Raw genomic sequence first — 24591 nt, 5'->3', positions numbered from 1 at the left:
GAATTAACATTACCTGTGGAATTCGTGAGTTCATTGAAGGATCTCAATTGTACACCTCGCGTCCTCTCTCTTCGCCTCCTTCTCAAAATCAATTGGATGATAAAGCCAAATGTCCCGCCCTTCTGACCTTCTCCTCCAATGGGTTTTGAGAAGGAAGCGAGGAGAGAGAATAGGACGCGATGAGTATACAATTGAGATGATCCCCATGCCTTGATAAATAAAGGCATATCTAACCAAGATGCATTATAAAAAATAAAAATACATCGGCAAGGTATGCAAACATTTAAGAATATTATTTTCCCTAAATATCAGAACTAGAACTGGACTTTACTGTACCTGACACTCACATTATCAAGTACAGTTGCTAGGTTAAAAAACAAATAACAGATCAAACCAAACTGGATTGAAATCAAGTTAATATTTAATGACTGGTACATTTTAACCTTGGAACTTTTCACTTTACATTCTAATATGAAATAATACATTAAAAAAACAAAAGATATCACACATCAGCATTTTCATAACAGCTACTGATCATAAAAAATAATTACAGCTGTAGAGAGGTATTTTGTACACATATTTCAAATAAAATGTTGGGGAAAAGTGGAATGTTTAGTGCCTTTTAGTTGGGCTTCAGTTTGCAACATCAAGCAACAAGTTTATTCCATAATGCTTATATCATATCCTTACTTGGTATTAGTGGCATTTATAACTTTCAGTTTAATGTTGGGAACTTTATTTTTTAAGCATTTATTTTCTTATTTGTCCCTGCTGTCTATGACTTGAATAGTTTGTTTAATTGGAACAAGACTTCTGCCAAAAAGAGCACATTATTATACCTGCATAATTCTACATGTACTGCACCTGTGCTCGCATTACTGTACATACCTGTGACCTTCATCTGACTATTAAAAACAAATAAACATGACAAGACCAGGGGGTGCCTATGAGGATGCTTCAAAGCAACATTGATTTATATACATACATGTGTCAAGTGCATTACTTCTTATCATAAATAAGGGGTGCATAATTCAGGTGGAGTGTTGTTGATTCTATTTCATTTTGCATTATTGTGGATTGTTTCATAATCATTTGAGAGTTGTACAGAAACAACATGGCAGAAAAACACAGATTTAGAATTACTTCTAAATCCTATGCGCAAAAACAAGTAATGTTTTAACAAATGGTTTGATAGTATAGATAGAAGCGGGTGGACACAAAGACGTGAGAGGGACTGAGCCATACATAAAGGAGACTTGAGTGAGTGTGTTTGCTTCTGTGTATGTGGCTAGATATGGAGTGGTGTGTGTCAGAATCATTTTACATGTCCCCTCATGTTTCAGCTTTCTCTTTCTGCTCTTTCTTCTTGCTCTTCTTTAGAAATGAGGGGGCCTTGAACTTCTTTTTCTTCTTGGAGGGGGACTTGGAGGGGGATCCCTCAGGGGTGTTGCCGGGAAGTTTAGTGGGTGGTGCAGCGGGGGGTGTAGAAGTGTTGTTGGTAGACAAAGCCTTCATCCCTTTCTCCAGCTCCTCCGTGGTCTTCTTCTCCTCCTCTCCTTTCCCGTTCTGCACTGCTGTGGAGTCTGTCTTTGTCTCATCTTGTTGGATTATTGGCGTAAAACAAAGAAAGAAATGCAGTCAGACTAAATGGATTTGTTTGTGTTATCTGCATGGGACAGTAGACGGCAGACATTGTCATTGCAGTTGTGCCCAACATGCTTGGCTAATGAGAGTGCAACAACGTCTTACAGTTTGTTTCTCAGTACTTAGTATTGAGACAAGATCTCAGTACCAGAGTGTTGCCCTATGAGTCAGTATAGACAGTGGAACATAGACAAAGACGAACACAGGGACAGAAGGAGAGGGGTACATACAGTAGGTGTGGAGACAGATGGCCATCACAAGACAGCGCTGAAATGTGACACATTTACTAAAACAACCACCACCACACACACATCATCAGAACTGAAACCCCATGTTACTCAGCCATTGAGATTCTTATACAATATTTTTCTAATTGAGATCCATGCACGTAAGTCCATGCATTGATATCAATGCATGTTTAATGCAAAAGTCCAAGTTACACTACCGTTCAAAAGTTTGGGGTCACTTAGAAATGTCCTTGTTTTCGAAAGAAAAGCACTTTTTTTGTCCATTAAAATAACATAAAATTGATCAGAAATACAGTGTAGACATTGTTAATGTTGTAAATGGCTATTGTAGCTGGAAACGGCTGGTTTTTAATGGAATATCTACATAGGCGTACAGAGGCCCATTATCAGCAACCATCAGTCCTGTGTTCCAATGGCACGTTGTGTTTGCTAATCCAAGTTTATCATTTTAAAAGGCTAATTGATCATTAGAAAACCCTTTTGCAATTATGTTAGCACAGCTGAAAACTGTTGTGCTGATTAAAGAAGCAATAAAACTGGCCTTCTTGAGACTAGTTGAGTATCTGGAGCATCAGCAATTTTGGTTCGATTACAGGCTCAAAATGGCCAGAACCAAATAACTTTCTTCTGAAACTCGTCAGTCTATTCTTGTTCTGAGAAATGAAGGCTATTCCATGTGAGAAATTGCCAAGAAACTGAAGATCCCGGACAACGCTGTGTACTACTCCCTTCACAGAACAGCGCAAACTGGCTCTAACCAGAATAGAAAGAGGAGTGGGAGGCCCCGGTGCACAACTGAGCAAGAGGACAAATACATTAGAGTGTCTAGTTTGAAAAACAGACGCCTCACAGGTCCTCAACTGGCAGCTTCATTAAATAGTACCCACAAAACACCAGTCTCAACGTCAACAGTGAAGAGGCGACTCCGGGATGTTGACCTTCTAGGCAGAGTTGCAAAGAAAAAGCCATATCTCAGACTGCCCATCTTAATCTTTTCTTTTTATTGGCCAGTCTGAGATATGGCTTTTTCTTTGCAACTCTGCCTAGAAGGTCAGCATCCCGGAGTCGCCTCTTCCCTGTTGACGTTGAGACTGGGCCTCCCACTCCTCTTTCTATTCTGGTTAGAGCCAGTTTGCGCTGTTCTGTGAAGGGAGTAGTACACAGCGTTGTCCAAGATCTTCAGTTTCTTGACCATTTCTCGCATGGAATAGCCTTCATTTCTCAGAACAAGAATAGACTGACGAGTTTCAGAAGAAAGTTCTTTGTTTCTGGCCATTTGGAAGCTGTAATCGAACCACTAATTGCAGATGCTCCAGATACTCAACTAGTCTCAAGAAGGCCAGTTTTATTGCTTCTTTAATCAGCACAACAGTTTTCAGCTGTGCTAACATAATTGCAAAAGGGTTTTCTAATGATCAATTAGCCTTTTAAAATGATAAACTTGGATTAGCAAACACAACGTGCCATTGGAACACAGGACTGATGGTTGCTGATAATGGGCCTCTGTACGCCTATGTAGATATTCCATAAAAAATCAGCAGTTTCCAGCTACAATAGCCATTTACAACATTAACAATGTCTACACTGTATTTCCAATCAATTTGCTGTTATTTTAATGGTAAATTTTTTTGCTTTTCTTTCGAAAAAAAGGACATTTCTAAGTGACCCCAAACATTTGAACGGTAGTCTACATATCTCAAGTTAGGATTGAAATATTTTTTGAAATATTTCATATCACCTATACTGATGCCCTACATTCAGTGACTGTCAGCGCAACAGGGGTTGTCAATGAGCAGTTGAAGAGGCACATAGTGGAGACAGCAGTACAGGGTCCCACATATTGTCATGTAGGAATTTGAGCAGTCCTTCTCTCCTGTATGCAAAGCAAGCAGAGACAGCTGAGTGTGTTCAGGACTCCTGGCCGAGTCTCACCTGAGGGTGGAGGATTGCAGGGGTGAGGGTTGTTGGTGGGGGAGGTAGCTGGGGGAGACTCGTTCTCATTCTCCACCTCGTCCCCTACTGACGCACAGACAGACAGACAGACAGACAGACAGACAGACAGACAGACAGACAGACAGACAGACAGACAGACAGACAGACACAGGAGAACATAGAGCAACAGCCAGTGTCGGGTGAGGAGTGCATAGAGCTAATTCTAGTTAGCCGTGTGCAAGAGTTGTGAGGCAGAGTTAGGAATGAATTAGGAATAAGTGAAAGAAAGAAAGACACATTAACTGTACAGTCTGAGGTTACAGTGCTGTAAGTATAGCGAGCAAGAGAGATAGGAGCAGGTGTAGGTAATTAAGGCAACATTTGGAGAGAGGGATAGTGTAAGCCACATGCAAAGTGTAAGTGAGGGATAGCTTCTGGTACAGATATAGCAACATTATGGACTAAATGTTAAAATCCTATTGCTGCAGGATTATTTTTGCTGTGACAATATAGTTCAAATTAAGATCCTACATCTGTAGCAGTGCACTTACCATCTGTTTGACCTTCTGCTTTCCTCTGCACCTCCTTGCGGTACTCCTCCAGCTCCTTGTCTGTCAGCTGGTTAAACGGGTTGGGGGTCTCTGGCTCAAGTTTTGCAAGTTCTGCTGGGTCTGGAGACTAGGATGAAAAGGAGAAGGAAAGGATATTATATATATATATATTTTTTATCATTGTCAACCCAAGTGGTTTCCCCATCTCATTTCAGTTTCAACACTCAAATAATGACTACCCATAAAAGTTGAAGGTTGCTATATCTTCCAAGTCTTCTTTGTGTTTGCTCCCAGAAGAGCTCATTGGTTTAATTTTCTTCATGGTTAATGATGCCCTCTCAGACCATCTTATTTATTTGTTTACCTGTACTTTGTTATTGTTGACTGAGAGCACACTTTTTTACAGCAACATGCAGTTTTTTCTGGACCTGGGGAAGAGTAGCAGGGTGGAAGGTGTTGAATCAATGAATGAATGATACAATGAGAAGCAGGGGAGTGGGGATGATTAATGGGGATGGTTAGGTGGCCAAAGCAGCTTCTGCAGCTAGGTTAGGAATTTTATTGAACTAGGACAACAGGGTTTGGAAACAAAAACAAAACGTAAACAACACATACAGTTGAAGTCGGAAGTTTACATACACTTAGGTTGAAGTCATTAATACTCGTTTTTCAACCACTCCACAAATGTCTTGTTAACAAACTAAAGTTTTGGCAAGTCGGTTAGGACATCTACTTTGTGCATGACACAAGTAATTGTTTACAGACAGATTATTTCACTTATAATTCACTGTATCACAATTCCAGTGGGTCAGAAGTTGACTGTGCCTTTAAACAGCTTGGAAAATTCCAGAAAATGATGTCATGGCTTTAGAATCTTCTGATAGGCTAATTGACACCATTTGAGTTAATTGGAGGTGTACCTGTGGATGTATTTCAAGGCCTACCTTCAAACTTAGTGCCTCTTCGCTTGACATCATGGGAAAATCAAAAGAAATCAGCCAAGACCTCAGAAAAAAATGTGTAGACCTCCACAAGTCTGGTTCATCCTTGGGAGCAATTTCTAAACGCCTGAAGGTACCACGTTCATCTGTACAAACAATAGTATGCAAGTATAAACACCATGGGACCACGCAGCCGTCATACCACTCAGGAAGGAGACGCATTCTGTCTCCTAGAGATGAACGTACTTTGGTGCGAAAAGTGCAAACCAATCCCAGAACAACAGCAAAGGACCTTGTGAAGATGCTGGAGGAAACAGGTACAAAAGTATATATATCCACAGTAAAACGAGTCCTATATCGACATTACCTGAAAGGCCGCTCAGCAAGGAATAAGCCACTGCTCCAAAACCGCCATAAAAAAGCCAGACTACGGTTTTCAGCTGCACATGGGGACAGAGATCGTACTTTTTGAAGAAATGTCCTCTGGTCTGATTAAACAAAAATAGAACTGTTTGGCCATAATGACCATCGTTATGTTTGGAGGAAAAAGGGGGTTGCTTGCAAGCCGAAGAACACCATCCCAACCGTGAAGCATCATGCTGTGGGGGTGCTTTGCTGCAGGAGGGACTGGTGCACTTCACAAAATACAGTGGGGAAAAAAAGTATTTAGTCAGCCACCAATTGTGCAAGTTCTCCCACTTAAAAAGATGAGAGAGGCCTGTAATTTTCATCATGGGTACACGTCAACTATGACAGACAAATTGAGAAAATCACATTGTAGGATTTTTAATGAATTTATTTGCAAATTTTGGTGGAAAATAAGTATTTGGTCACCTACAAACAAGCAAGATTTCTGGCTCTCACAGACCTGTAACTTCTTCTTTAAGAGGCTCCTCTGTCCTCCACTTGTTACCTGTATTAATGGCACCTGTTTGAACTTGTTATCAGTATAAAAGACACCTGTCCACAACCTCAAACAGTCACACTCCAAACTCCACTATGGCCAAGACCAAAGAGCTGTCAAAGGACACCAGAAACCAAATCGTAGACCTGCACCAGGCTGGGAAGACTGAATCTGCAATAGGTAAGCAGCTTGGTTTGAAGAAATCGACTGTGGGAGCAATTATTAGGAAATGGAAGACATACAAGACCACTGATAATCTCCCTCGATCTGGGGCTCCACGCAAGATCTCACCCCGTGGGGTCAAAATGATCACAAGAACGGTGAGCAAAAATCCCAGAACCACACGGGGGGACCTAGTGAATGACCTGCAGAGAGCTGGGACCAAAGTAACAAAGCCTACCATCAGTAACACTCAAATCCTGCAGTGCCAGACGTGTCCCCCTGCTTAAGCCAGTACATGTCCAGGCCCGTCTGAAGTTTGCTAGAGTGCATTTGGATGATCCAGAAGAGGATTGGGAGAATGTCATATGATCAGATGAAACCAAAATAGAACTTTTTGGTAAAAACTCAACTTGTCGTGTTTGGAGGACAAAGAATGCTGAGTTGCATCCAAAGAACACCATACCTACTGTGAAGCATGGGGGTGGAAACATCATGCTTTGGGGCTGTTTTTCTGCAAAGGGACCAGGACGACTCATCTGTGTAAAGGAAAGAATGAATGGGGCCATGTATCGTGAGATTTTGAGTGAAAACCTCCTTCCATCAGCAAGGGCATTGAAGATGAAACGTGGCTGGGTCTTTCAGCATGACAATGATCCCAAACACACCGCCCGGGCAACGAAGGAGTGGCTTCGTAAGAAGCATTTCAAGGTCCTGGAGTGGCCTAGCCAGTCTCCAGATCTCAACCCCATAGAAAATCTTTGGAGGGAGTTGAAAGTCTGTGTTGCCCAGCGACAGCCCCAAAACATCACTGCTCTAGAGGAGATCTGCATGGAGGAATGGGCCAAAATACCAGCAACAGTGTGTGAAAACCTTGTGAAGACTTACAGAAAACGTTTGACCTGTGTCATTGCCAACAAAGGGTATATAACAAAGTATTGAGAAACTTTTGTTATTGAACAAATACTTATTTTCCACCATAATTTGCAAATAAATTAATTAAAAATCCTACAATGTGATTTTCTGGATTTTTGTTTTCTCATTTTGTCTGTCATAGTTGACGTGTACCTATGATGAGCATTACAGGCCTCTCTCATCTTTTTAAGTGGGAGAACTTGCACAATTGGTGGCTGACTAAATACTTTTTTACCCCACTGTAGATGGCATCTTGAGGAAGGAAAATGATGTGGATATATTGAAGCAACATCTCAAGACATCAGTCAGGAAGTTAAAGCTTGGTCGCAAATGGGTCTTCCAAATGGACAATGACCCCAAGCATACTTCCAAAGTTGTGGCAAAATGGCTTAAGGACAACAAAGTCAAGGTATTGGAGTGGCCATCACAAAGCCCTGACCTCAATCCTATAGAAAATCTGTTTGCAGAACTGAAAAAGCATGTGCGAGCAAGGAGGCCTACAAACCTGACTCAGTTTACACCATCTCTGTCAGGAGGAATGGGCCAAAATTCACCCAACTTATTGTGGGAAGCTTGTGGAAGGCTACCCGAAACGTTTGACCCAGGTTAAACAATTTAAAGGCAATGCTACCAAATACTAACTGAGTGTATGTAAACTTCTGACCCACTGGGAATGTGATGAAATAAATAAAAGCTGAACTAAATCATTCTCTCTACTATTATTCTGACATTTCACATTTTTAAAATAAAGTGGTGATCCTAACTGACCTAAAACAGGGAATTCTTACTAGGATTAAATGTCAGGAATTGTGAAAAACTGAGTTTAAATGTATTTGGTGTATGTAAACTTCCGACATCAACTGTACATCTACAGTACATACTGTATATATACACACAGCAACAGCACAGCCTCCATAGAATTCATTTTATTATAATAATGTAGAGCTCTCTTTACTTGCACACTATATACTGTAGCTTGGTCGCCCCCAGGGGTTCACCGCCCTGAAGGCCCCAACCCAACACATGGCCTCAGTTTAACATGAAAGGCAGAAATACAGTACATCAAATTAAAACATAAAAAACAAGCATTCACACATACTCCAGCACTAGCCACAGCACCGTTGGCCTAGTACTTGAGCCTTACCGGTGGACTATCATCCGTTATGACACCGGCTAGTACTTGGGACTGGGGTCCTGCTGTTTTCATGTCCTGCCGGTTCTGCTGCCTGATCTGGAGATAAATATCAACATCAACAACAACAACCTGAAAGGCTGTAAACCCGAAACCAAACCATGCGATCCCTGTGGTACATCCATACTGTGACATCATGGCTTACTGAGAGTAGTAAGGCAGACATACCTTATTTCGTGTTTCCAGCACCTCTTGAGGGTTGGTAAAAAGAGGAACAAACTGATTTGAGTTCTCAATCTTGATGGCTCCACTACCTTGTTGCATCTCCTCTGTCTTCAGCCACTAAGGAAGGGGAGATGACAGTGTTACAGGTCAGGAGTTCTGCAGCATTACCCATCCCATAAACATCCCATAAACATTGCTTCAAATGCTTTTGCCCCATCAACACATTTGTGCTTTCAATTACAAAAACAAATGGAAATTTCTCTTAAAGTTTCTCTTATATGAGAGAGAGAGAATGGCATTTGGCTGGGCAATGTGTCTTTCTTCAATGACATCCTGCTGATATTCTATTGTATAAACGACGTTGGCCGTTTGACTCAAAATGCATGTTTTAATAAAATCGTAGCCATCCTTTTAAAACATTATTTTAATACAGTGTTGTTGTCATTCTTTATGCAGCGTTATTATTATCACGTTTGTTCTCAGACAGATGGACAGAAACATCACTGTAGTGCCTTTTGGTTTCCACCACCAGAGGGCAGACTCAGCACTGTAGTAATCAACACCAGCACTGGGCTTTCCCCTGCAATGCAGAGGACAAGAGAAAGAGAGGGTGGGAGGTACAGAAGAGGATAGAGAGAGAGAGAGAGAGAGAGAGAGAGAGAGAGAGAGAGAGAGAGAGAGAGGGGGAGAGAGGGAGAGCTAGTCTCCTCCCCCTGCCTGATGCAAGAGGGTCTCTGCCTGCCTGGTATTGTTCTGTCTGAAAGGACTCCATTGCTGGAGCTCTCTGTAGCAATCTCTATCCCTGAGGTACTATACCAAACATACTGTTTTTAAATAACTCTCATTATCATGCACACATTAATTAGTGACACACAAATAGCTTTTAATTGCTGTTAAAGGCTACGGCTGTTATTCAATTTCCTTTGTGGAAATGTTATTATAATAGATATTTGAAATAAAAACAACAATGTAAATCTGTTAGATTACACTGAACAAAAATATAAACGCAACATGCAACAATTTCAAAGATTTTACTGAGTTACAGTTCATATAAGGTAATCAGTCAGTTGAAATAAAATCATTAGGCCCTAATCTATGGACTTTACATGACTGGGAATACAGTAATACATATTTTGGTCACAGACACCAAAAGAAAATGTAGGGGCGTGGATCAGAAAACATGTCTGGTGAGTATGCAGGCCATGGAAGAACTGGGACATTTTCAGCTTCCAGGAATTGTGTACAGATCCTTGCGACATGGGGCCGTGCATTATCTTGCTGAAATATGAGGTGATGGCGGCAGATGAATGGCACGACAATGGGCCTCAGGATCTCGTCACGGTATCTGCATTCAAATTTCCATCGATAAAAGGCAATTGCGTTCCTTGTCCGTAGCTTATGCTTGCCCATACCATAACCCCACCACCACCATGGGGCACTCTGTTCACAACGTTGACATCAGCAAACTGCTCGCCCACACGACATCATACATGCTGTCTGCCATCTGTCCGGTACAGTTGAAACTAGGATTCATCCATGAAGAGCACCCTTCTCCAGCCTGCCAGTGGCCATCGAAGGTGAGAATTTGCCCACTGAAATCGGTTACGACGCCGAACTGCAGTCAGGTCAAGACCCTGGTGAGGACGACGAGCACACAGATGCGCTTCCCTGAGACGGTTTCTGACAGTTTGTGCAGAAAATATTTGGTTGCGCAAACCCACAGTTTCATCAGCTGTCCGGGTGGTTGGTCTCAGACAATACCGCAGGTGAAGAGGCCGGATGTGGAGGTCCTGGGCTGGCGTGGTTACACGTGGTCTGCGGTTGTGAGGCCGGTTGGACGTACTGCCAAATTCTCTAAAACGACGTTGGTAGAGAAATTAACATTCAATTCTCTGGCAACAGCACAGGTGGACATTCGTGCAGTCAGCATGCCAATTGCACACTCCCTCAAAACTTGAGACATCTGTGTTGTGTGACAAAACTGCACATTTTAGAGTGGCCTTTTATTGTCCCCAGCACAAAGTGCACCTGTGTAATGATCATGCTGTTTACTCAGCTTCTTGATATGCCACACCTGTCAGGTGGATGGATTATCTTGGCAAAGGAGAAATGCTCATTAACAGGGATGTAAACAAATTTGTGTACAAAATTCAGAGACATTTCTGGGATCTTTCATTTTATTTATACGTGTTGCGTTTAAATTTTTGTTCAGTGTAGTATCCATTACCAGTTAGCATAAATGCTGGAATTAACATTGATATGACAAGAGAGATTGAGAATGGCACTCCTATTCTATAGCAGTGTAGCACAAAGGAGGTAGTGGTACTAGTCTATGTACTACCTCCTAAGCTCCTCCCCAGTGCCCCAATGAAACTATGTAAGAAAGTAAGCCTTGTCCGAGCTAGACGGCCCATAGGGCAGTAGCCGATCTCCTGTTTCTGTATTGAGAGGCATCTTGATGTGCAAGTACAACCCCTGGACAGGACCCTAGTCTCCCTCTTTACTAGGGCTCTCCTTACTGTGGTGCGCTGGTGTCCGGTCTGGCTTGGGCCCTCAGGTACTTACTGTGGTGCGCTGGTGTCTGGGGCTGGCTTGGGCCCTCAGGTACTTACTGTGGTGCGCTGGTGTCCGGGGCTGGCTTGGGCCCTCAGGTACTTACTGTGGTGCGCTGGTGTCCGGGGCTGGCTTGGGCTCTCAGGTACTTACTGTGGTGCGCTGGTGTCCGGGGCTGGCTTGGGCTCTCAGGTACTTACTGTGGTGCGCTGGTGTCCGGGGCTGGCTTGGTCCTGGTTCACCCTCAGGTAGGAGTTGGGGGTGTTGAGCCAGCGTGTCTTCTCCTGCTGCTGCCGCTGGGCGTAGGGGTGCTGCCGGGGTAATGGGTGCACCCCCTCCTCCTCAAACTGGAAGGAGTGGACCGTGGCGGGGACCTCTACCTCTCTCCGTGTCCGAGAGCGCTCCAGCAGCACGGGGAAGCGGTAGGCGTAGCCGGTACGGTAACCCTGGACGGTGGGGATAGGGAGGTTTATAGTAAGGTTTATGTGTTGGTAGTCCCGTGTAGCTCAGTTGGTAGAGCATGGCATGGTAGAGCACGCCAGGGTTGTGGGTTCGATTCCCACGGGGGGCCAGTATGAAAAATTTATGCACTCACTAACTGTAAGTTGCTCTGGATAAGAGCGTCTGCTAAATGACTAAAATGTAAATGTGTAATGTCCCCTGTCATGTCTAGTATTGTGTGTCTGCTTGATGTATTTCCAATGTCCAGGGGTACAAGTGATCCATATGATCCACACCCTGGAGGGTTAAAGTAGGTAAGACCTATGTCTGGAGCACTCTTATTTTCTGCATTTTCTAAGTACTGTTTATCCGGTATTGTTTATGGTGGATGTTAATTCATTAGGGTAGGGGGAGTGAGAAGATCCAGGCTAGTGCACGTCCTAAATAACATTTTACCTGCCCTATTCATAATGACTTTCCCTATTACACTACATTTAGAATGCTTGCAGCATTATAAATCAGTACACTACATTGAATCATTCCACTACATTGAGAATGCTTGCAGCATTGTAAATGTGCTTCTGTGTTGTGATCTCACCAGGTTGTCCAGCGTCCTCATGAGAGCCTCAAACTCGTGCTCCCCGAGACGACTCTTGGTCAAGGGGCCGAAGGTGGACCCGGCCCAGCCCACAGTGCCTGCAGCATTGGGTTTGTGGGTGGAGCGGTCCAGCATGATCAGGTTCTGCTCCCCTCCAGCGCTGCACAATGCTGACACCTGTCAGCACATCACAAGATTGCAGCAGTGTGTTATGCTTTGGGTTTGACACGCGGTACAGTTACATTACTGCACATACGACAGTCACAGTACAAGGGTACTAATGCAAGGACAAGCATTCAGGCGTGAAACTGCCAAAGCTGTGCATGCTCTCACTCTCTCTCTGTCTCTTACACACACACAAGGTCAACGAGCTAACAGTCTGGCAGTCCTCTCTCTGTCTCTCGCTCTCTCTCTCTCTTGCTTTCTCTAGCTCTCTTTGTCTCTCTCTCTTGCTTTCTCTAGCTCTCTTTGTCTCTCTCTCTCGGGCACACACAGTCACTGAGCTATGAGTCTGGGAGTTCTCTCTCTCTCTCTCAATTTCAATTCAATTTCAATTTAAGGGCTTTATTGGCATGGGAAACGTGTGTTAACATTGCCAAAGCAAGTGAAGTAGATAGTAAACAAAAGTGAAATAAACAATAAATATTAACAGTAAAGTTTCAAAAGAATAAAGACATTTCAAATGTCATATTATGTATATATACAGTGTTGTAACAATGTGCAAATAGTTAAAGTACAAATGGGAAAATAAATGAACATAAATATGGGTTGTATTTACAATGGTGTTTGTTCTTCACTGGTTGCCCTTTTCTTGTGGCAACAGGTCACAAATCTTGCAGCTGTGATGGCACACTGTGGTTTTTCACCCAGTAGATAAGGGAGTTTATCAAAATTGGGTTTGTTTTCGAATTCTTTGTGGATCGCTGTAATCTGAGGGAAATATGTGTCTCTAATATGGTCATACATTTGGCAGGAGGTTAGGAAGTGCAGCTCAGTTTCCACCTCATTTTGTGGGCAGTGTGCACATAGCCTGTCTTCTCTTGAGAGCCAGGTCTGCCTACGGCGGCCTTTCTCAATAGCAAGGCTATGCTCACTGAGTCTGTACATAGTCAAAGCTTTCCTTAAGTTTGGGTCAGTCACAGTGGTCAAGTATTCTGCCACTGTGTACTCTCTGTTTAGGGCCAAATAGCATTCTAGTTTGCTCTGTTTTTTTGTTTGTTCTTTCCAATGTGTCAAGTAATTCTCTTTTTGTTTTCTCATGATTTGGTTGGGTCTAGTTGTGTTGTTGTTGTTGTTGTCCTGGGGCTGTGTGGGGTCTGTTTGTGTTTGTGAACAGAGCCCCAGGACAAGCTTACTTAGGGGACTCTTCTCCAAGTTCATCTCTCTGTAGGTGATGGCTTTGTTATGGAAGGTTTGGGAATCGCTTCTTTTAAGTGGTTATAGAATTTAACGGCTCTTTTCTGGATTTTGATAATTAGCGGGTATTGGCCTAATTCTGCTCTGCATGCATTATTTGGTGTTTTACGTTGTACACGGAGGATGTTTTTGCAGAATTCTGCATGCAGAGTCTCAATTTGGTGTTTGTCCCATTTTGTGAATTCTTGGTTGGTGAGCGGACCCCAGACCTCAGAACCATAAAGGGCAATGGGTTCTATAACTGATTCAAGTATTTTTAGCCAGATCCTAATTGGTATGTCAAATTTTATGTTCCTTTTGATGGCATAGAAGGCCCTTCTTGCCTTGTCTCTCAGATCGTTCACAGCTTTGTGGAAGTTACCTGTGGCGCTGATGTTTAGGCCGAGGTATGTATAGTTTTTTGTGTGCTCTAGGGCAACGGTGTCTAGATGGAATTTGTATTTGTGGTCCTGGCAACTGGACCTTTTTGGAACACCATTATTTTTGTCTTACTGAGATTTACTGTCAGGGCCCAGGTCTGACAGAATCTGTGCAGAAGATCTAGGTGCTGCTGTAGGCCCTCCTTGGTTGGTGACAGAAGCACCAGATCGTCAGCAAACAGAAGACATTTGACTTCAGATTCTAGTAGGGTGAGGCCGGGTGCTGCAGACTGTTCTAGTGCCCTCGCCAATTCGTTGATATATATGTTGAAGAGGGTGGGGCTTAAACTGCATCCCTGTCTCACCCCACGGCCCTGTGGAAAGAAATGTGTGTGTTTTTTGCCAATTTTAACCGCACACTTGTTGTTTGTGTACATGGATTTTATAATGTCGTATGTTTTTCCCCCAACCCCACTTTCCATCAATTTGTATAGCAGACCCTCATGCCAAATTGAGTCAAAAGCTTTTTTGAAATCAACAAAGCATGAGAAGACTTTGCCTTTGTTTTGGTTTGTTTGTTTGTCAATTAGGGTGTGCAGGGTGAATACGTGGTCTGTCGTGACGGTAATTTGGTAAAAAGCCAATTTGACATTTGCTCAGTACATTGTTTTCACTGAGGAAATGAACTAGTCTGCTGTTAATGATAATGCAGAGGATTTTCCCAAGGTTGCTGTTGACGCATATCCCACGGTAGTTATTGGGGTCAAATTTGTCTCCACTTTTGTGGATTTGGGTGATCAGTCCTTGGTTCCAGATGTTGGGGAAGATGCCAGAGCTAAGGATGATGTTAAAGAGTTTAAGTATAGCTAATTGAAATTTGTGGTCTGTATATTTTATCATTTCATTGAGGATACCATCAACACCACAGGACTTTTTGGGTTGGAGGGTTTGTATTTTATCCTGTAGTTCATTCAATGTAATTGGAGAATCCAGTGGGTTCTGGTAGTCTTTAATAGTTGATTCTAAGATTTGCATTTGATCATGTATATTTTTTTGCTGTTTGTTCTCTGTTATAGGGCCAAAAAGATTGGAGAAGTGGTTTACCCATACATCTCCGTTTGGATAGATAGCTCTTCGTGTTGTTGTTTGTTTAGTGTTTTCCAATTTTCCCAGAAGTGGTTAGAGTCTATGGATTCTTCAATTACATTGAGCTGATTTCTGACATGCTGTTCCTTCTTTTTCCGTAGTGTATTTCTGTATTGTTTTAGTGATTCACCATAGTGAAGGCGTAGGCTCAGGTTTTCTGGGTCTCTATGTTTTTGGTTGGATAGGTTTCTCAATTTCTTTCTTAGGTTTTTGCATTCTTCATCAAACCATTTATCACTGTTATTACTTTTCTTTGGTTTTCTGTTAGAGATTTTTAGATTTGATAGGGAAGCTGAGAGGTCAAATATACTGTTTAGGTTTTCTACTGCCAAGTTTACACCTTCACTATTACAGTGGAACGTTTTGTCCAGGAAGTTGTCTAGAATGGATTGAATTTGTTGTTTCTTAATTGTTTTTTGGTAGGTTTCAACACTACTTTCCTTCCATCTATAGCATTTCTTAATATTATTTAGTTCTTTTGGCTTTGATGCCTCATGATTGAGTATTGCTCTGTTCAAGTAGACTGTGATTTTGCTGTGGTCTGATAGGGGTGTCAGTGGGCTGACTGTGAACGCTCTGAGAGACTCTGGGTTGAGGTCAGTGATAAAGTAGTCTACAGTACTACTGCCAAGAGATGAGCTATAGGTGTACCTACCATAGGAGTCCCCTCGAAGCCTACCATTGACTATGTACATACCCAGTGTGCGACAGAGCTGCAGGAGTCGTGACCCATTTTTGTTGGTTATGTTGTCGTAGTTGTGCCTAGGGGGGCATATGGGGGAGGGAATGCTGTCACCTCCAGGTAGGTGTTTGTCCCCCTGTGTGCTGAGGGTGTCAGGTTCTTGTCCAGTTCTGGCATTTAGGTCGCCACAGACTAGTACATGTCCCTGGGTCTGGAAATTATTGATTTCCCCCTCCAGGATGGAGAAACTGTCTTCATTAAAGTATGGGGATTCTAGTGGGGGGATATAGGTAGCACACAGGAGGACATTTTTCTCAGTTGAGATAATTTCCTTTTGAATTTCTAACCAAATGTAAAATGTTCCTGTTTTGATTAATTTAATAGAGTGAGTTAGGTCTGCTCTATACCAAATTAGCATACCCCTGAGTCCCTTCCCTGTTTCACACCTGGTAGTTTGGTGGATGGGACTACCAGCTCTCTGTAACCTAGAGGGCAACCAGTGGGTCCGTCTCCTCTATACCATGTTTCTTGTAGGATGACAATGTCTGTATTTCCGATTTCTTTGGTGAAGTCCAGATTCCTGCTCTTTAGGCCAAAGGCAGATGACCTCAGGCCTTGGATATTCCAGGATGAAATAGTGAAGGCTTTGTGTTCCATAAAGTGTCTAATGTTGTTGGTTGTGTGGTTTGGCCTCAGGCCAGTAATTGTGAGCAGAGCCTGCTGAGCATCTGGTACATGCCATTGGCTTGGGCTAGTGTAAGAGTGGGTGTTGGGCCTGTTTGCCTGCTCACGGCCTGGGCGTATGTGTGACTTTCATGTTGAGGCCCTCTTTGTGGGAGTGGGGGGGCTTGGGGTGGGTAGGAGGGGCATAGGTCTGATCTGAGGGGGCCTAAATGGGGTGTGGGCATGGTTGACTTGGGGGAGTTAATTGGTTGGGGTGGGGGGTGTAGATGTGGTTGATGGTGCTGTGGTCTGGATGTAGGTCCTCTCTGCGGGGGTCCTCTATGTGTAGGTCCTGGGGGGGGTCCCGCAGGTCTGGGAGAGTGTCTCGCTGGTCTGGGCGGGGTGTCTGTTGATCTGTTGCTCCTGTGTGAGGTGTTGGGTCTGCGGTTGAGGGTGATATCCTTTAGGGTCCGGGCGAAGGTGGGCACTGCTGCCTTGTATAGGTGGACCTGGTCGTAAAGGCTGTTCACGTCCAGGGTGGAGTGGTGGGCCAGGAAGATATTTGGTTTTGATGCACAGTCACTGGAAATACTTGCGTTTACCCGCTGTATGGTAGCAGGATGGAAGTATTTTCGTGGTAACAGGGTTGAGATAACCACTTGTGCGTTGGGGAAAGTAGAAGAAGCTTTTTCTATCACGCCCTTGAGTGATGTGGCCACCCTTTCCTGCTGTGTTCTCAGGTCGTTTGTGCCTGTGTGTATTATTATGTGGCTGGGTGATCCTAGTCGGTCCTTAGACAGAAGGTCTAGGGCGCGCTGGGTATTTGGACACCAGAGTTTAGACACTGTGTGTTTTGGAAAAAGTTTATTTTCTTGTATGTATTTCCCGTTTGAGTCCATAAGGAGTACAATCTGTGGCTTGTGTATGTCCTCAGTGGGTGTGGGGGGGGTCGTCATGAGGGCTATCAGGGTGTCTGACTGGGGGGTTGCTCAGAGGGGTTGGGGTCCCCAGGGCTTGGGGTTCTTCATTTGTTTGTCTGGGTGTGATGTCGAGGCTATGGTCAGGGTCTAGGGTGTACTGTTCTGCTGCGGTGTCGAGACTTTGGCCAGGATCTGAGGTGGGCTGTTCTCTAATGGGTTGTTCAATGTCACCCATCATCGTTCTCACCTTCTCCTCCAGCACTCTGATCCTCTCCTCTAGTGCTCTGTTCTTCTCCTGCTCCTGCTCTTTCTCCTGTTGATGTTGTCTCACCACAGTCCAGAGTGCAGACATGTCTCTCTCTACCTGCAGCTCTCCAGGTCTAGTTAAGGGGGTGTTGTTGTGCTGGACTGTTGTCTGGGTCTGTGCTGACTGGAGTGTGTTCACCTGCTGTTCCAGCTCCACCTGCCTTACCTCCAGCTGGGTGAATTTATCCTTCATTTCAATGAGGGAGTAGTACTCTGTGCTGGGAAGTTGAGTTTCTGCTTGGGGTTGCTCTGTGGGGTTATTTAATGAAGAGGTCTGGTCTGACCCGCTCGGGGTAGGGGTATCTTTCTCAAGGGACAGCTTCTCCTGCTGAGCTATTTCTTTGATTAGGTGAAAGTCCAGCTGGAACTGTTTGGTGTTGCCTTGAACCAAAACGGTTCCAGATTTATAGAGATTAATATTAGACGACTCAGAGTCCTCGTTGTCCAGTATCCTGAGTTTCCACCCCGTCACGCACCCCCCTCTTAACAGAGGGGTAGTGTGCTAGTATAGCACTGTGCCATGCCAGGGGATGGTCTGTGTGGAAGATAAGGTTGCTTATGTTCCCATTTTTATACAAATCAGCAAAAAGTGTCTCGTGCTTCCCCAAAAGAAGTTTCAATTTGTACTCTTTTCGTGTCTTGTCGTTTTTACATTCAGAGGGTACTGTATTTTAATGACCTCTGAACAGTGGGGGGGTGCTTCTAAGGCCTCTTCTAAGGCCTCTAGTTGGGGTAGACTGTACGACTCTCCTGCCATTGTTGGGCTCAAGGGCTTTGACACCTCTCACTTCACACGTCAGTGCTAATTGAAATTGTATCTCTTTGTAGCAAGCTTAAGCTTGGTAGCCTTAGAATTCAGTCCTTATAATATAAAATATATCATTGTAATGAATTTTTCTTCTTGGTTTTTGAAAGTGAAAAATAGCTTCATACTAAACATTACTCACTCAGTTCCAGGTTGGATGGTGTTTTCAGGTTTCTGTTTGTTTTCCAGAGCATTTGCTGTATAGTTTGAGAATAGTAATCCTTGGTAGTAGAAAGCTTTCCAGGTAATTCCGTCCAAAATCAGGTTGTAGGTTTGGAGTTTTGGTTTGGAATAAAGGTTATGTTGTGGAGGGTAGCATCCTGTATATGTCCCTGCCAAAAAATCCTACTTTATCTAACTCTAAATCTATATATTTTGTTAAAAATGCAGGAGCAATGTCTTTGAGCTCTCTCTCTCTCTCACTCTCTCTCTCTCTCTCTCTCTCTCTCTCTCTCTCTCTCTCTCTCTCTCTCTCTCTCTCTCTCTCTCTCTCTCTCTCTCTCTCTCTCTCTCTCTCTCTCTCTCTCTCTCTCTCTCTCTCTCAATGGGGCAGTCAGAGTTGTGCCCCAAGCCTTTGACAGGATGGAGCAGGCTGGATGGATGTCAGTATGTGTGTCTCTGTACCTGGATCTGACAGGCAGCCTGGATGTGGTAGATGGTGTAGAAAGCCTCTTCCACTGACTCCCCCAGGGCCACGATACCATGGTTTCGAAGCACCAGCACCTAGGAATAAAGATAGACTTCAGCAAGTGAAAAAACACTTATAGAGCAACCCTCTTTTTCCTCAGAGTACACTCTTATTTTTCGTCGACCCTGTCATCGCAATTCCTATTGTTTTACAAAAAAAGAAGTAAATTGAACTTGTGTTTTCTCTATTATTGGAGATGTTTGTCTCAAGCAGCTAATGAACAGTATCAGAACTAAATCACAAACCTGTCCCGTTAACCCCTTGCTCTGCCATAATGTCCTCACCTTACAGGTGGGCCCCAGGCTCTTCTGGAGCCCCACCCTGTCCTCCTCGTCCTCCATCAGCCCGTTGTAGTCGTAGTACGCTACCTCACCCACCAGCAAAGCCTCATGGGACAGCGGCAGGAGGCCACACTTCATGGCTGACACCTGCACACACAGACAACTACAAGTCACATTCTGTAATGAAGGATTTAGCAGGGTCTTCCATGACACGTTTTGTCATCTGCTCCTAATCTTATATTGTCATCTCATACATTGTTATATTATACCTAATATCATTTTACATTTGATTCATTTAGCAGACACTCTTATCCAGAGCAACTTACAGTAGTGAGTGAATACATTTTTTGTACATGTCCCCTGTGGGAATCGAACCCACAACCCTGGTGTTGCAAGCGCCATGCTCTACCAACTGAGCCACACGAGACATATCTCTATATCTCAAGTGCAGGAGTACTACTACCGCCTGAGTCCTAGGACTCCACTCCATTAGAAAAAACATTCAAAACTAATTACAAATGTGCAACAATGTAAGCAATGATTATTGTGGGTATGCCATGTCTGTCCCTTGGTCTGTGTGCCTGTCCCCTTGGCAGTGCCCCGTCCCCCTAGCAGTGCCCCAGCCCCAGTGTGTGTGTGTGTGTGTGTGACTCACAGCAGCAGTGGCGGGGGTGTGGAGGTGCAGCAGACAGCGTACGTCTGGCCGGGTGGAGTAAATGGCTGAGTGAAGGCTGAAGGAACCCAGGTCTACCCCCAGGGTGGTGCTGCCCCTCTCCACCACCTCCCCCAGGATGTTTACCTTCACCTGGGAGGAGACAACAACAGATCAACACCACCAGCAGCAGTACTGAGGTCAGTTCTATTTGGTTTTTACACTCGTTTGGATACTTAGTTGTTCCTGACAGAACTGGCACCTGTATATATTTATGTAATGTCTATTACAGTCCTATTACAGTCCTATTACAGTCCTATTACAGTCCTATTACAGTCCTATTACAGTGCACATTACCATTTTTATTATAATGTTGTAAAGCAAACCAAAAAAGGTCCCTTGATGAAGACATTCTGTGACTGAGGCAAGCAAAAGCATTATTTAATAAGTTGACTGAATACTTAGTACTTATCTGTGTCAACCAGAAAAAAAGCAGCTTATGTTTTATCATACAAGATCAAATATGGTTCAGGGTTAACAAGCAGCACACTTATTATAGAATATTTGTTTTCCAATAAAGTAGACATCATTAGCCATTGCAATAAGGCAGGTTTTCTTTGTGACTGTGGAGCAGCATTAGCACAGTTAGAACAATGAGACAGATATTGCACCAGATGTATAAATGTGAAGCATCCGGTTGGCGTTTCCACTCACCACCAAATATGATTATGAGAGGAAGCCCAGTGGCCGGCAGTGGGAGAAGATGAGTGAGATGGATTTTGGCTGACAATCTGCTAATTTTCTCATTGATGAAACATTTGATATCCATACAATTTTTTTGTTTCCAAAACTAGAATCTGTAACAAACACAGTGGACTGCGTTTTGTTGACTTTACACTTTGCCAAAGTTTCTAAAAATTGCATTGTTTAGAAGGAGTTCAAGGGTGAATTGAGTTATTGCACACACACTTCACAGAGTAGGCGTTCCTTAATGGAAATATGCAAATAAATGCTAGAACGCGCCAATAGGATCTCACTAGCTCGTGCTTGGCTCTGCCCACCTCCTTGTTTGTTCTGCCCACTATGATTCATTTGCTCCCATTGGAAACGACAGGCTCTGGTCTATCTTGGGTTAGTTATAACAATCTTTGGCATTAGTAGTGAACTTACCAGGCTAGAGGCAGTGACCTCACCATAGGCCAGGCCATCGGGCGGAACCAGGAAGTGCTCCTGTTCCTTACTGACACGCAGCTGACAGGAGACAACACACACACACACAACTCTGTCAGATACCAAACTTTACAAACAGAGAGAGGGATAGAGATAAGGAAGGGATGGATAGAAAAACAAACAGAGAGAGAATGAGGCCAAATGTAAAAATAGAAAGTACAAAGAGAGAGAGAAAGTTCAGCAGTGACAAAAAAAGCTGTGATGTTGTCCTTTCAAAATGAGTTACATAACTGCATAGTCAAGGATCTGCTTCAAACTTTCAAAACCTGCATACAATTTTACCCTCATGGATATTGTAATGGTAATTATGGTACTAAAACCATCTCTTTTGACAGTAGTGCTTTTTTGCATTGTCAAAATAGGGCTCTAAAAGAACAAAGCAAAATAATGAAAGAAAGACCAACAGAGGGTGTCAGCCAGGCAGGTCTACTTACGGTGAGGCAGGTGTGGCTGAGCTGGGCCCAGCCGTAGAGGTCCAGAAGGCGGTGGACACTGGCCAGTTTACAGCGCATTAGCCTCTCTCCCTTCACCATGCTGCTGGGCTCCAAGCCATGCAGGTCGTTGATGGGCGTCACCATCATCATGCCTACACAGGGAAAGATAAGACAGTAGAGAGGAGTCAATAGCAGATCAGAGAACATTATCTTGTGTGTTTGTTTGTTTAGCTCTTGGTGAGGTGATTTCGGGAGTTACATGTCTGTGTCTTGGTGTTAGAAATCAATTGCAAAATTGCCCTTTTTGGCTAAATGCCTGTGTGACGTGTATTTGAACCTGTACATCCGTGAGTATGTTTGTTTGTGTGTGCGTGTTTATATCTGAGTGTGTGTATGTGTGTGTGTATGTGCGTCCGCATGCATGTGTGTGTGTACCTGTACTGGAGGGGGAGGTGGACAAGGCGGCAGGGGATCCGTGAGAGGCCATGTAGTCAGCTATCTGCCTCAGAGCCCAGAGGTTGGAGCTGCTGCCTCCCTTCTTCATCTGTTCCTGGATCAGAACATCCAGCTCCTCCCGGAAAGACTACATACACACACACACACACACACACATACACACACACACACACACACACACACACACATATACACATATACACGCACGCAGCACGCACACACACAGGACAAGCTATTAGCATGGTAGTTAAAATACACCCACAATTACCCTGAGTGCTAAAACACTCAGAACGGTGCAGGCTAGTTCCTAGAGCAGACAGACACATCAAAAAGCCACATAAAAGGCTTTTAAACCTGAGTCACCTACACTGAGTATACAAAACATTAAGAACACCTGCTCTTTCCATGATATAGACCAGGGGTCTCCATCCCTGTTCCCGGAGAGCTACCCTCCTGTAGGTGTTCACTCCTACCCCAGTTGTAACTAACCTGGTTCAGTTTATCAACCAGCTAATTATTAGAATCAGATGTGCTAGGTTAGGGTTGGAGTGAAAAGCTACAGGACAGTAGCTCTCCAGGAACAGGGTTGGAGAGCCCTGAGATAGACTGACCAGGTGAATCCAGGTGAAAGCTATGATCCCTTATTGATGTCACTTGTTAAATCCACTTCAATTAGTGTAGATGAAGGAGAGGAGACAGGTTAAAGAAGGATTTTTAAGCTTTGAGACAACAGAGACATGTATTTTGTGTGTGTGTATCATTCAGAGGGTGAAAGGGTAAGACAAAAGTTTTAAGTGTCTTTGAACTGGGTATGGTAGTAGGTGCCAGGCGCACCGGTTTGTGACAAGAACTGCAACACTGCTGGGTTTTTCATGCTCAACAGTTTCCTGTGTGTATCAAGAGGGTCTCTTAAGACTCCTTGAAAAGTCTCCCACACACATACAGTATGTGTATAAGCACACACATAGACGCGTGTGCACGCTCACACATAGACCCAAGCCGACTGGACGCACACACAAGAACACACACAGTGATTGTACTCACCGGGCTCTGCAGGAGGCTGGATACCCGTTTCTTGTGTTGGGGCTCAGAGGAGCCGGGTGTGGAGTGTTGTGGAGACACCAGGGCCTCGGGGACCCCATCACTAGGGGCCCCATCACTGGGGCTCCGCTGCACAGGCGTGCCCTTAGGAGTGGGCGAGGTGCTCATCTTCTACTGCTCACAGGGGGGTGCCACAGGACGATGGGTGGGGAGAGCTAGGGAGAGAGGAGAGGGAAAATAATGGAACATTAAGGATTCCAGCTTTAAACGTCAACATAGACACAAACACAGAAGCCTTCCTCCCACCCCCACACTAGGGGTGAGCTATTCCACAGAGTATGTGCTGTCGGCTAGCGGAACCAGTGGGGAGTGGAGAAATGCAGCAGTAAGAGCTCAGACAGCAGCATTACAACGCCTGCCAGCAGGAAGTCAATTCAATCATAGAAGACCAGTAATTGGAGACCCAGTAAAGAGTTACCGGAAAGATTTTCAAAAAGAGCCAACCAACCCTCAACCAGTAAACACACACACTTACACGCACTCAGGCACGCGCACACACACACACACACACACACACACACACACACACACACACACACACACACACACACACACACACACACACATTTCTTCTAAAAGCAGATAAGACCCCTAACATGCCACGCCCTCTCTCCTGTGCTGACTGAACTGCTCAGATTAGCCACATATAGCTCACAACATCACATGAAAATATCCCACCCTGGTAGTGTAAACATCTGAAGAACAGGCAAACATAGTGATGAAATATACCATTAGCCTACACCAACTGCAGGGACATCAGTGATGGTAAATGTATAGTTAACCAAACTAATGTAGGCTATGTGCATTTACAAATTACGAAATGAACTATCCTTTAAATATTCAATGGTGAATTTCAGGATGCACTTTGTGTTGGTAAGGTTTCCTAAGCTTGTATTTTTGTATCTTTTTGTTTTGTTTTTTTAGGGGGTAGATCAGCTTCATTATTGCAGATAGATTGTAACATCCATCAATGTAATTGTCTGCATCACTTCCAATCCCCCATACATTTGTTTCGCAAATACATACAGTACCAGTCAGAAGTTTGGACACACCTACTCATTCAAGGGTTTTTCTTTATTTTTACTATTTTCTACATTGTAGAATAATAGTGAAGACATCAAAACTATGAAATAACACATATGGAATCATGTAGTAACCAAATCAACATTTATTTTATATTTGAGATTCTTCAAGTAGCCACCCTTTGCC

General features: G+C 43.8%; 1 protein-coding gene across 3 annotated transcripts in view; it reads right to left on the bottom strand.

The window, feature by feature from the left end:
- Window positions 1-403: 403 nt before the first annotated feature.
- Window positions 404-24591, bottom strand: part of LOC121530653 (beta-adducin) — a 35347-nt gene continuing 11159 nt past the window's right edge. The window contains exons 2-15 of one of the 3 annotated variants that reach the window (XM_041835778.2): window positions 23326-23537; window positions 22261-22408; window positions 21826-21977; window positions 21332-21412; window positions 20165-20314; window positions 19513-19656; window positions 19165-19263; window positions 12244-12420; window positions 11405-11650; window positions 8655-8768; window positions 8439-8525; window positions 4376-4502; window positions 3825-3911; window positions 404-1598 (exon numbers count right to left, since the gene is read on the bottom strand). In XM_041835778.2, the coding sequence (XP_041691712.1) occupies window positions 1333-1598; window positions 3825-3911; window positions 4376-4502; window positions 8439-8525; window positions 8655-8768; window positions 11405-11650; window positions 12244-12420; window positions 19165-19263; window positions 19513-19656; window positions 20165-20314; window positions 21332-21412; window positions 21826-21977; window positions 22261-22408; window positions 23326-23490 (2043 nt within the window). In that variant the 5' untranslated portion in view covers window positions 23491-23537 and the 3' untranslated portion in view covers window positions 404-1332. The remainder of the gene's footprint in view (window positions 1599-3824; window positions 3912-4375; window positions 4503-8438; window positions 8526-8654; window positions 8769-11404; window positions 11651-12243; window positions 12421-19164; window positions 19264-19512; window positions 19657-20164; window positions 20315-21331; window positions 21413-21825; window positions 21978-22260; window positions 22409-23325; window positions 23538-24591) is intronic. The other 2 variants (XM_041835779.2, XM_041835780.2) reach the window with 2 other exon arrangements.

This window comes from Coregonus clupeaformis, chromosome 18, assembly GCF_020615455.1.
Source record: "Coregonus clupeaformis isolate EN_2021a chromosome 18, ASM2061545v1, whole genome shotgun sequence".
NCBI lineage: Eukaryota > Metazoa > Chordata > Actinopteri > Salmoniformes > Salmonidae > Coregonus > Coregonus clupeaformis.
The sequence above is the reverse complement of the archived record's forward strand: the minus strand, read 5'-3'. Positions and strand labels throughout refer to the sequence as shown.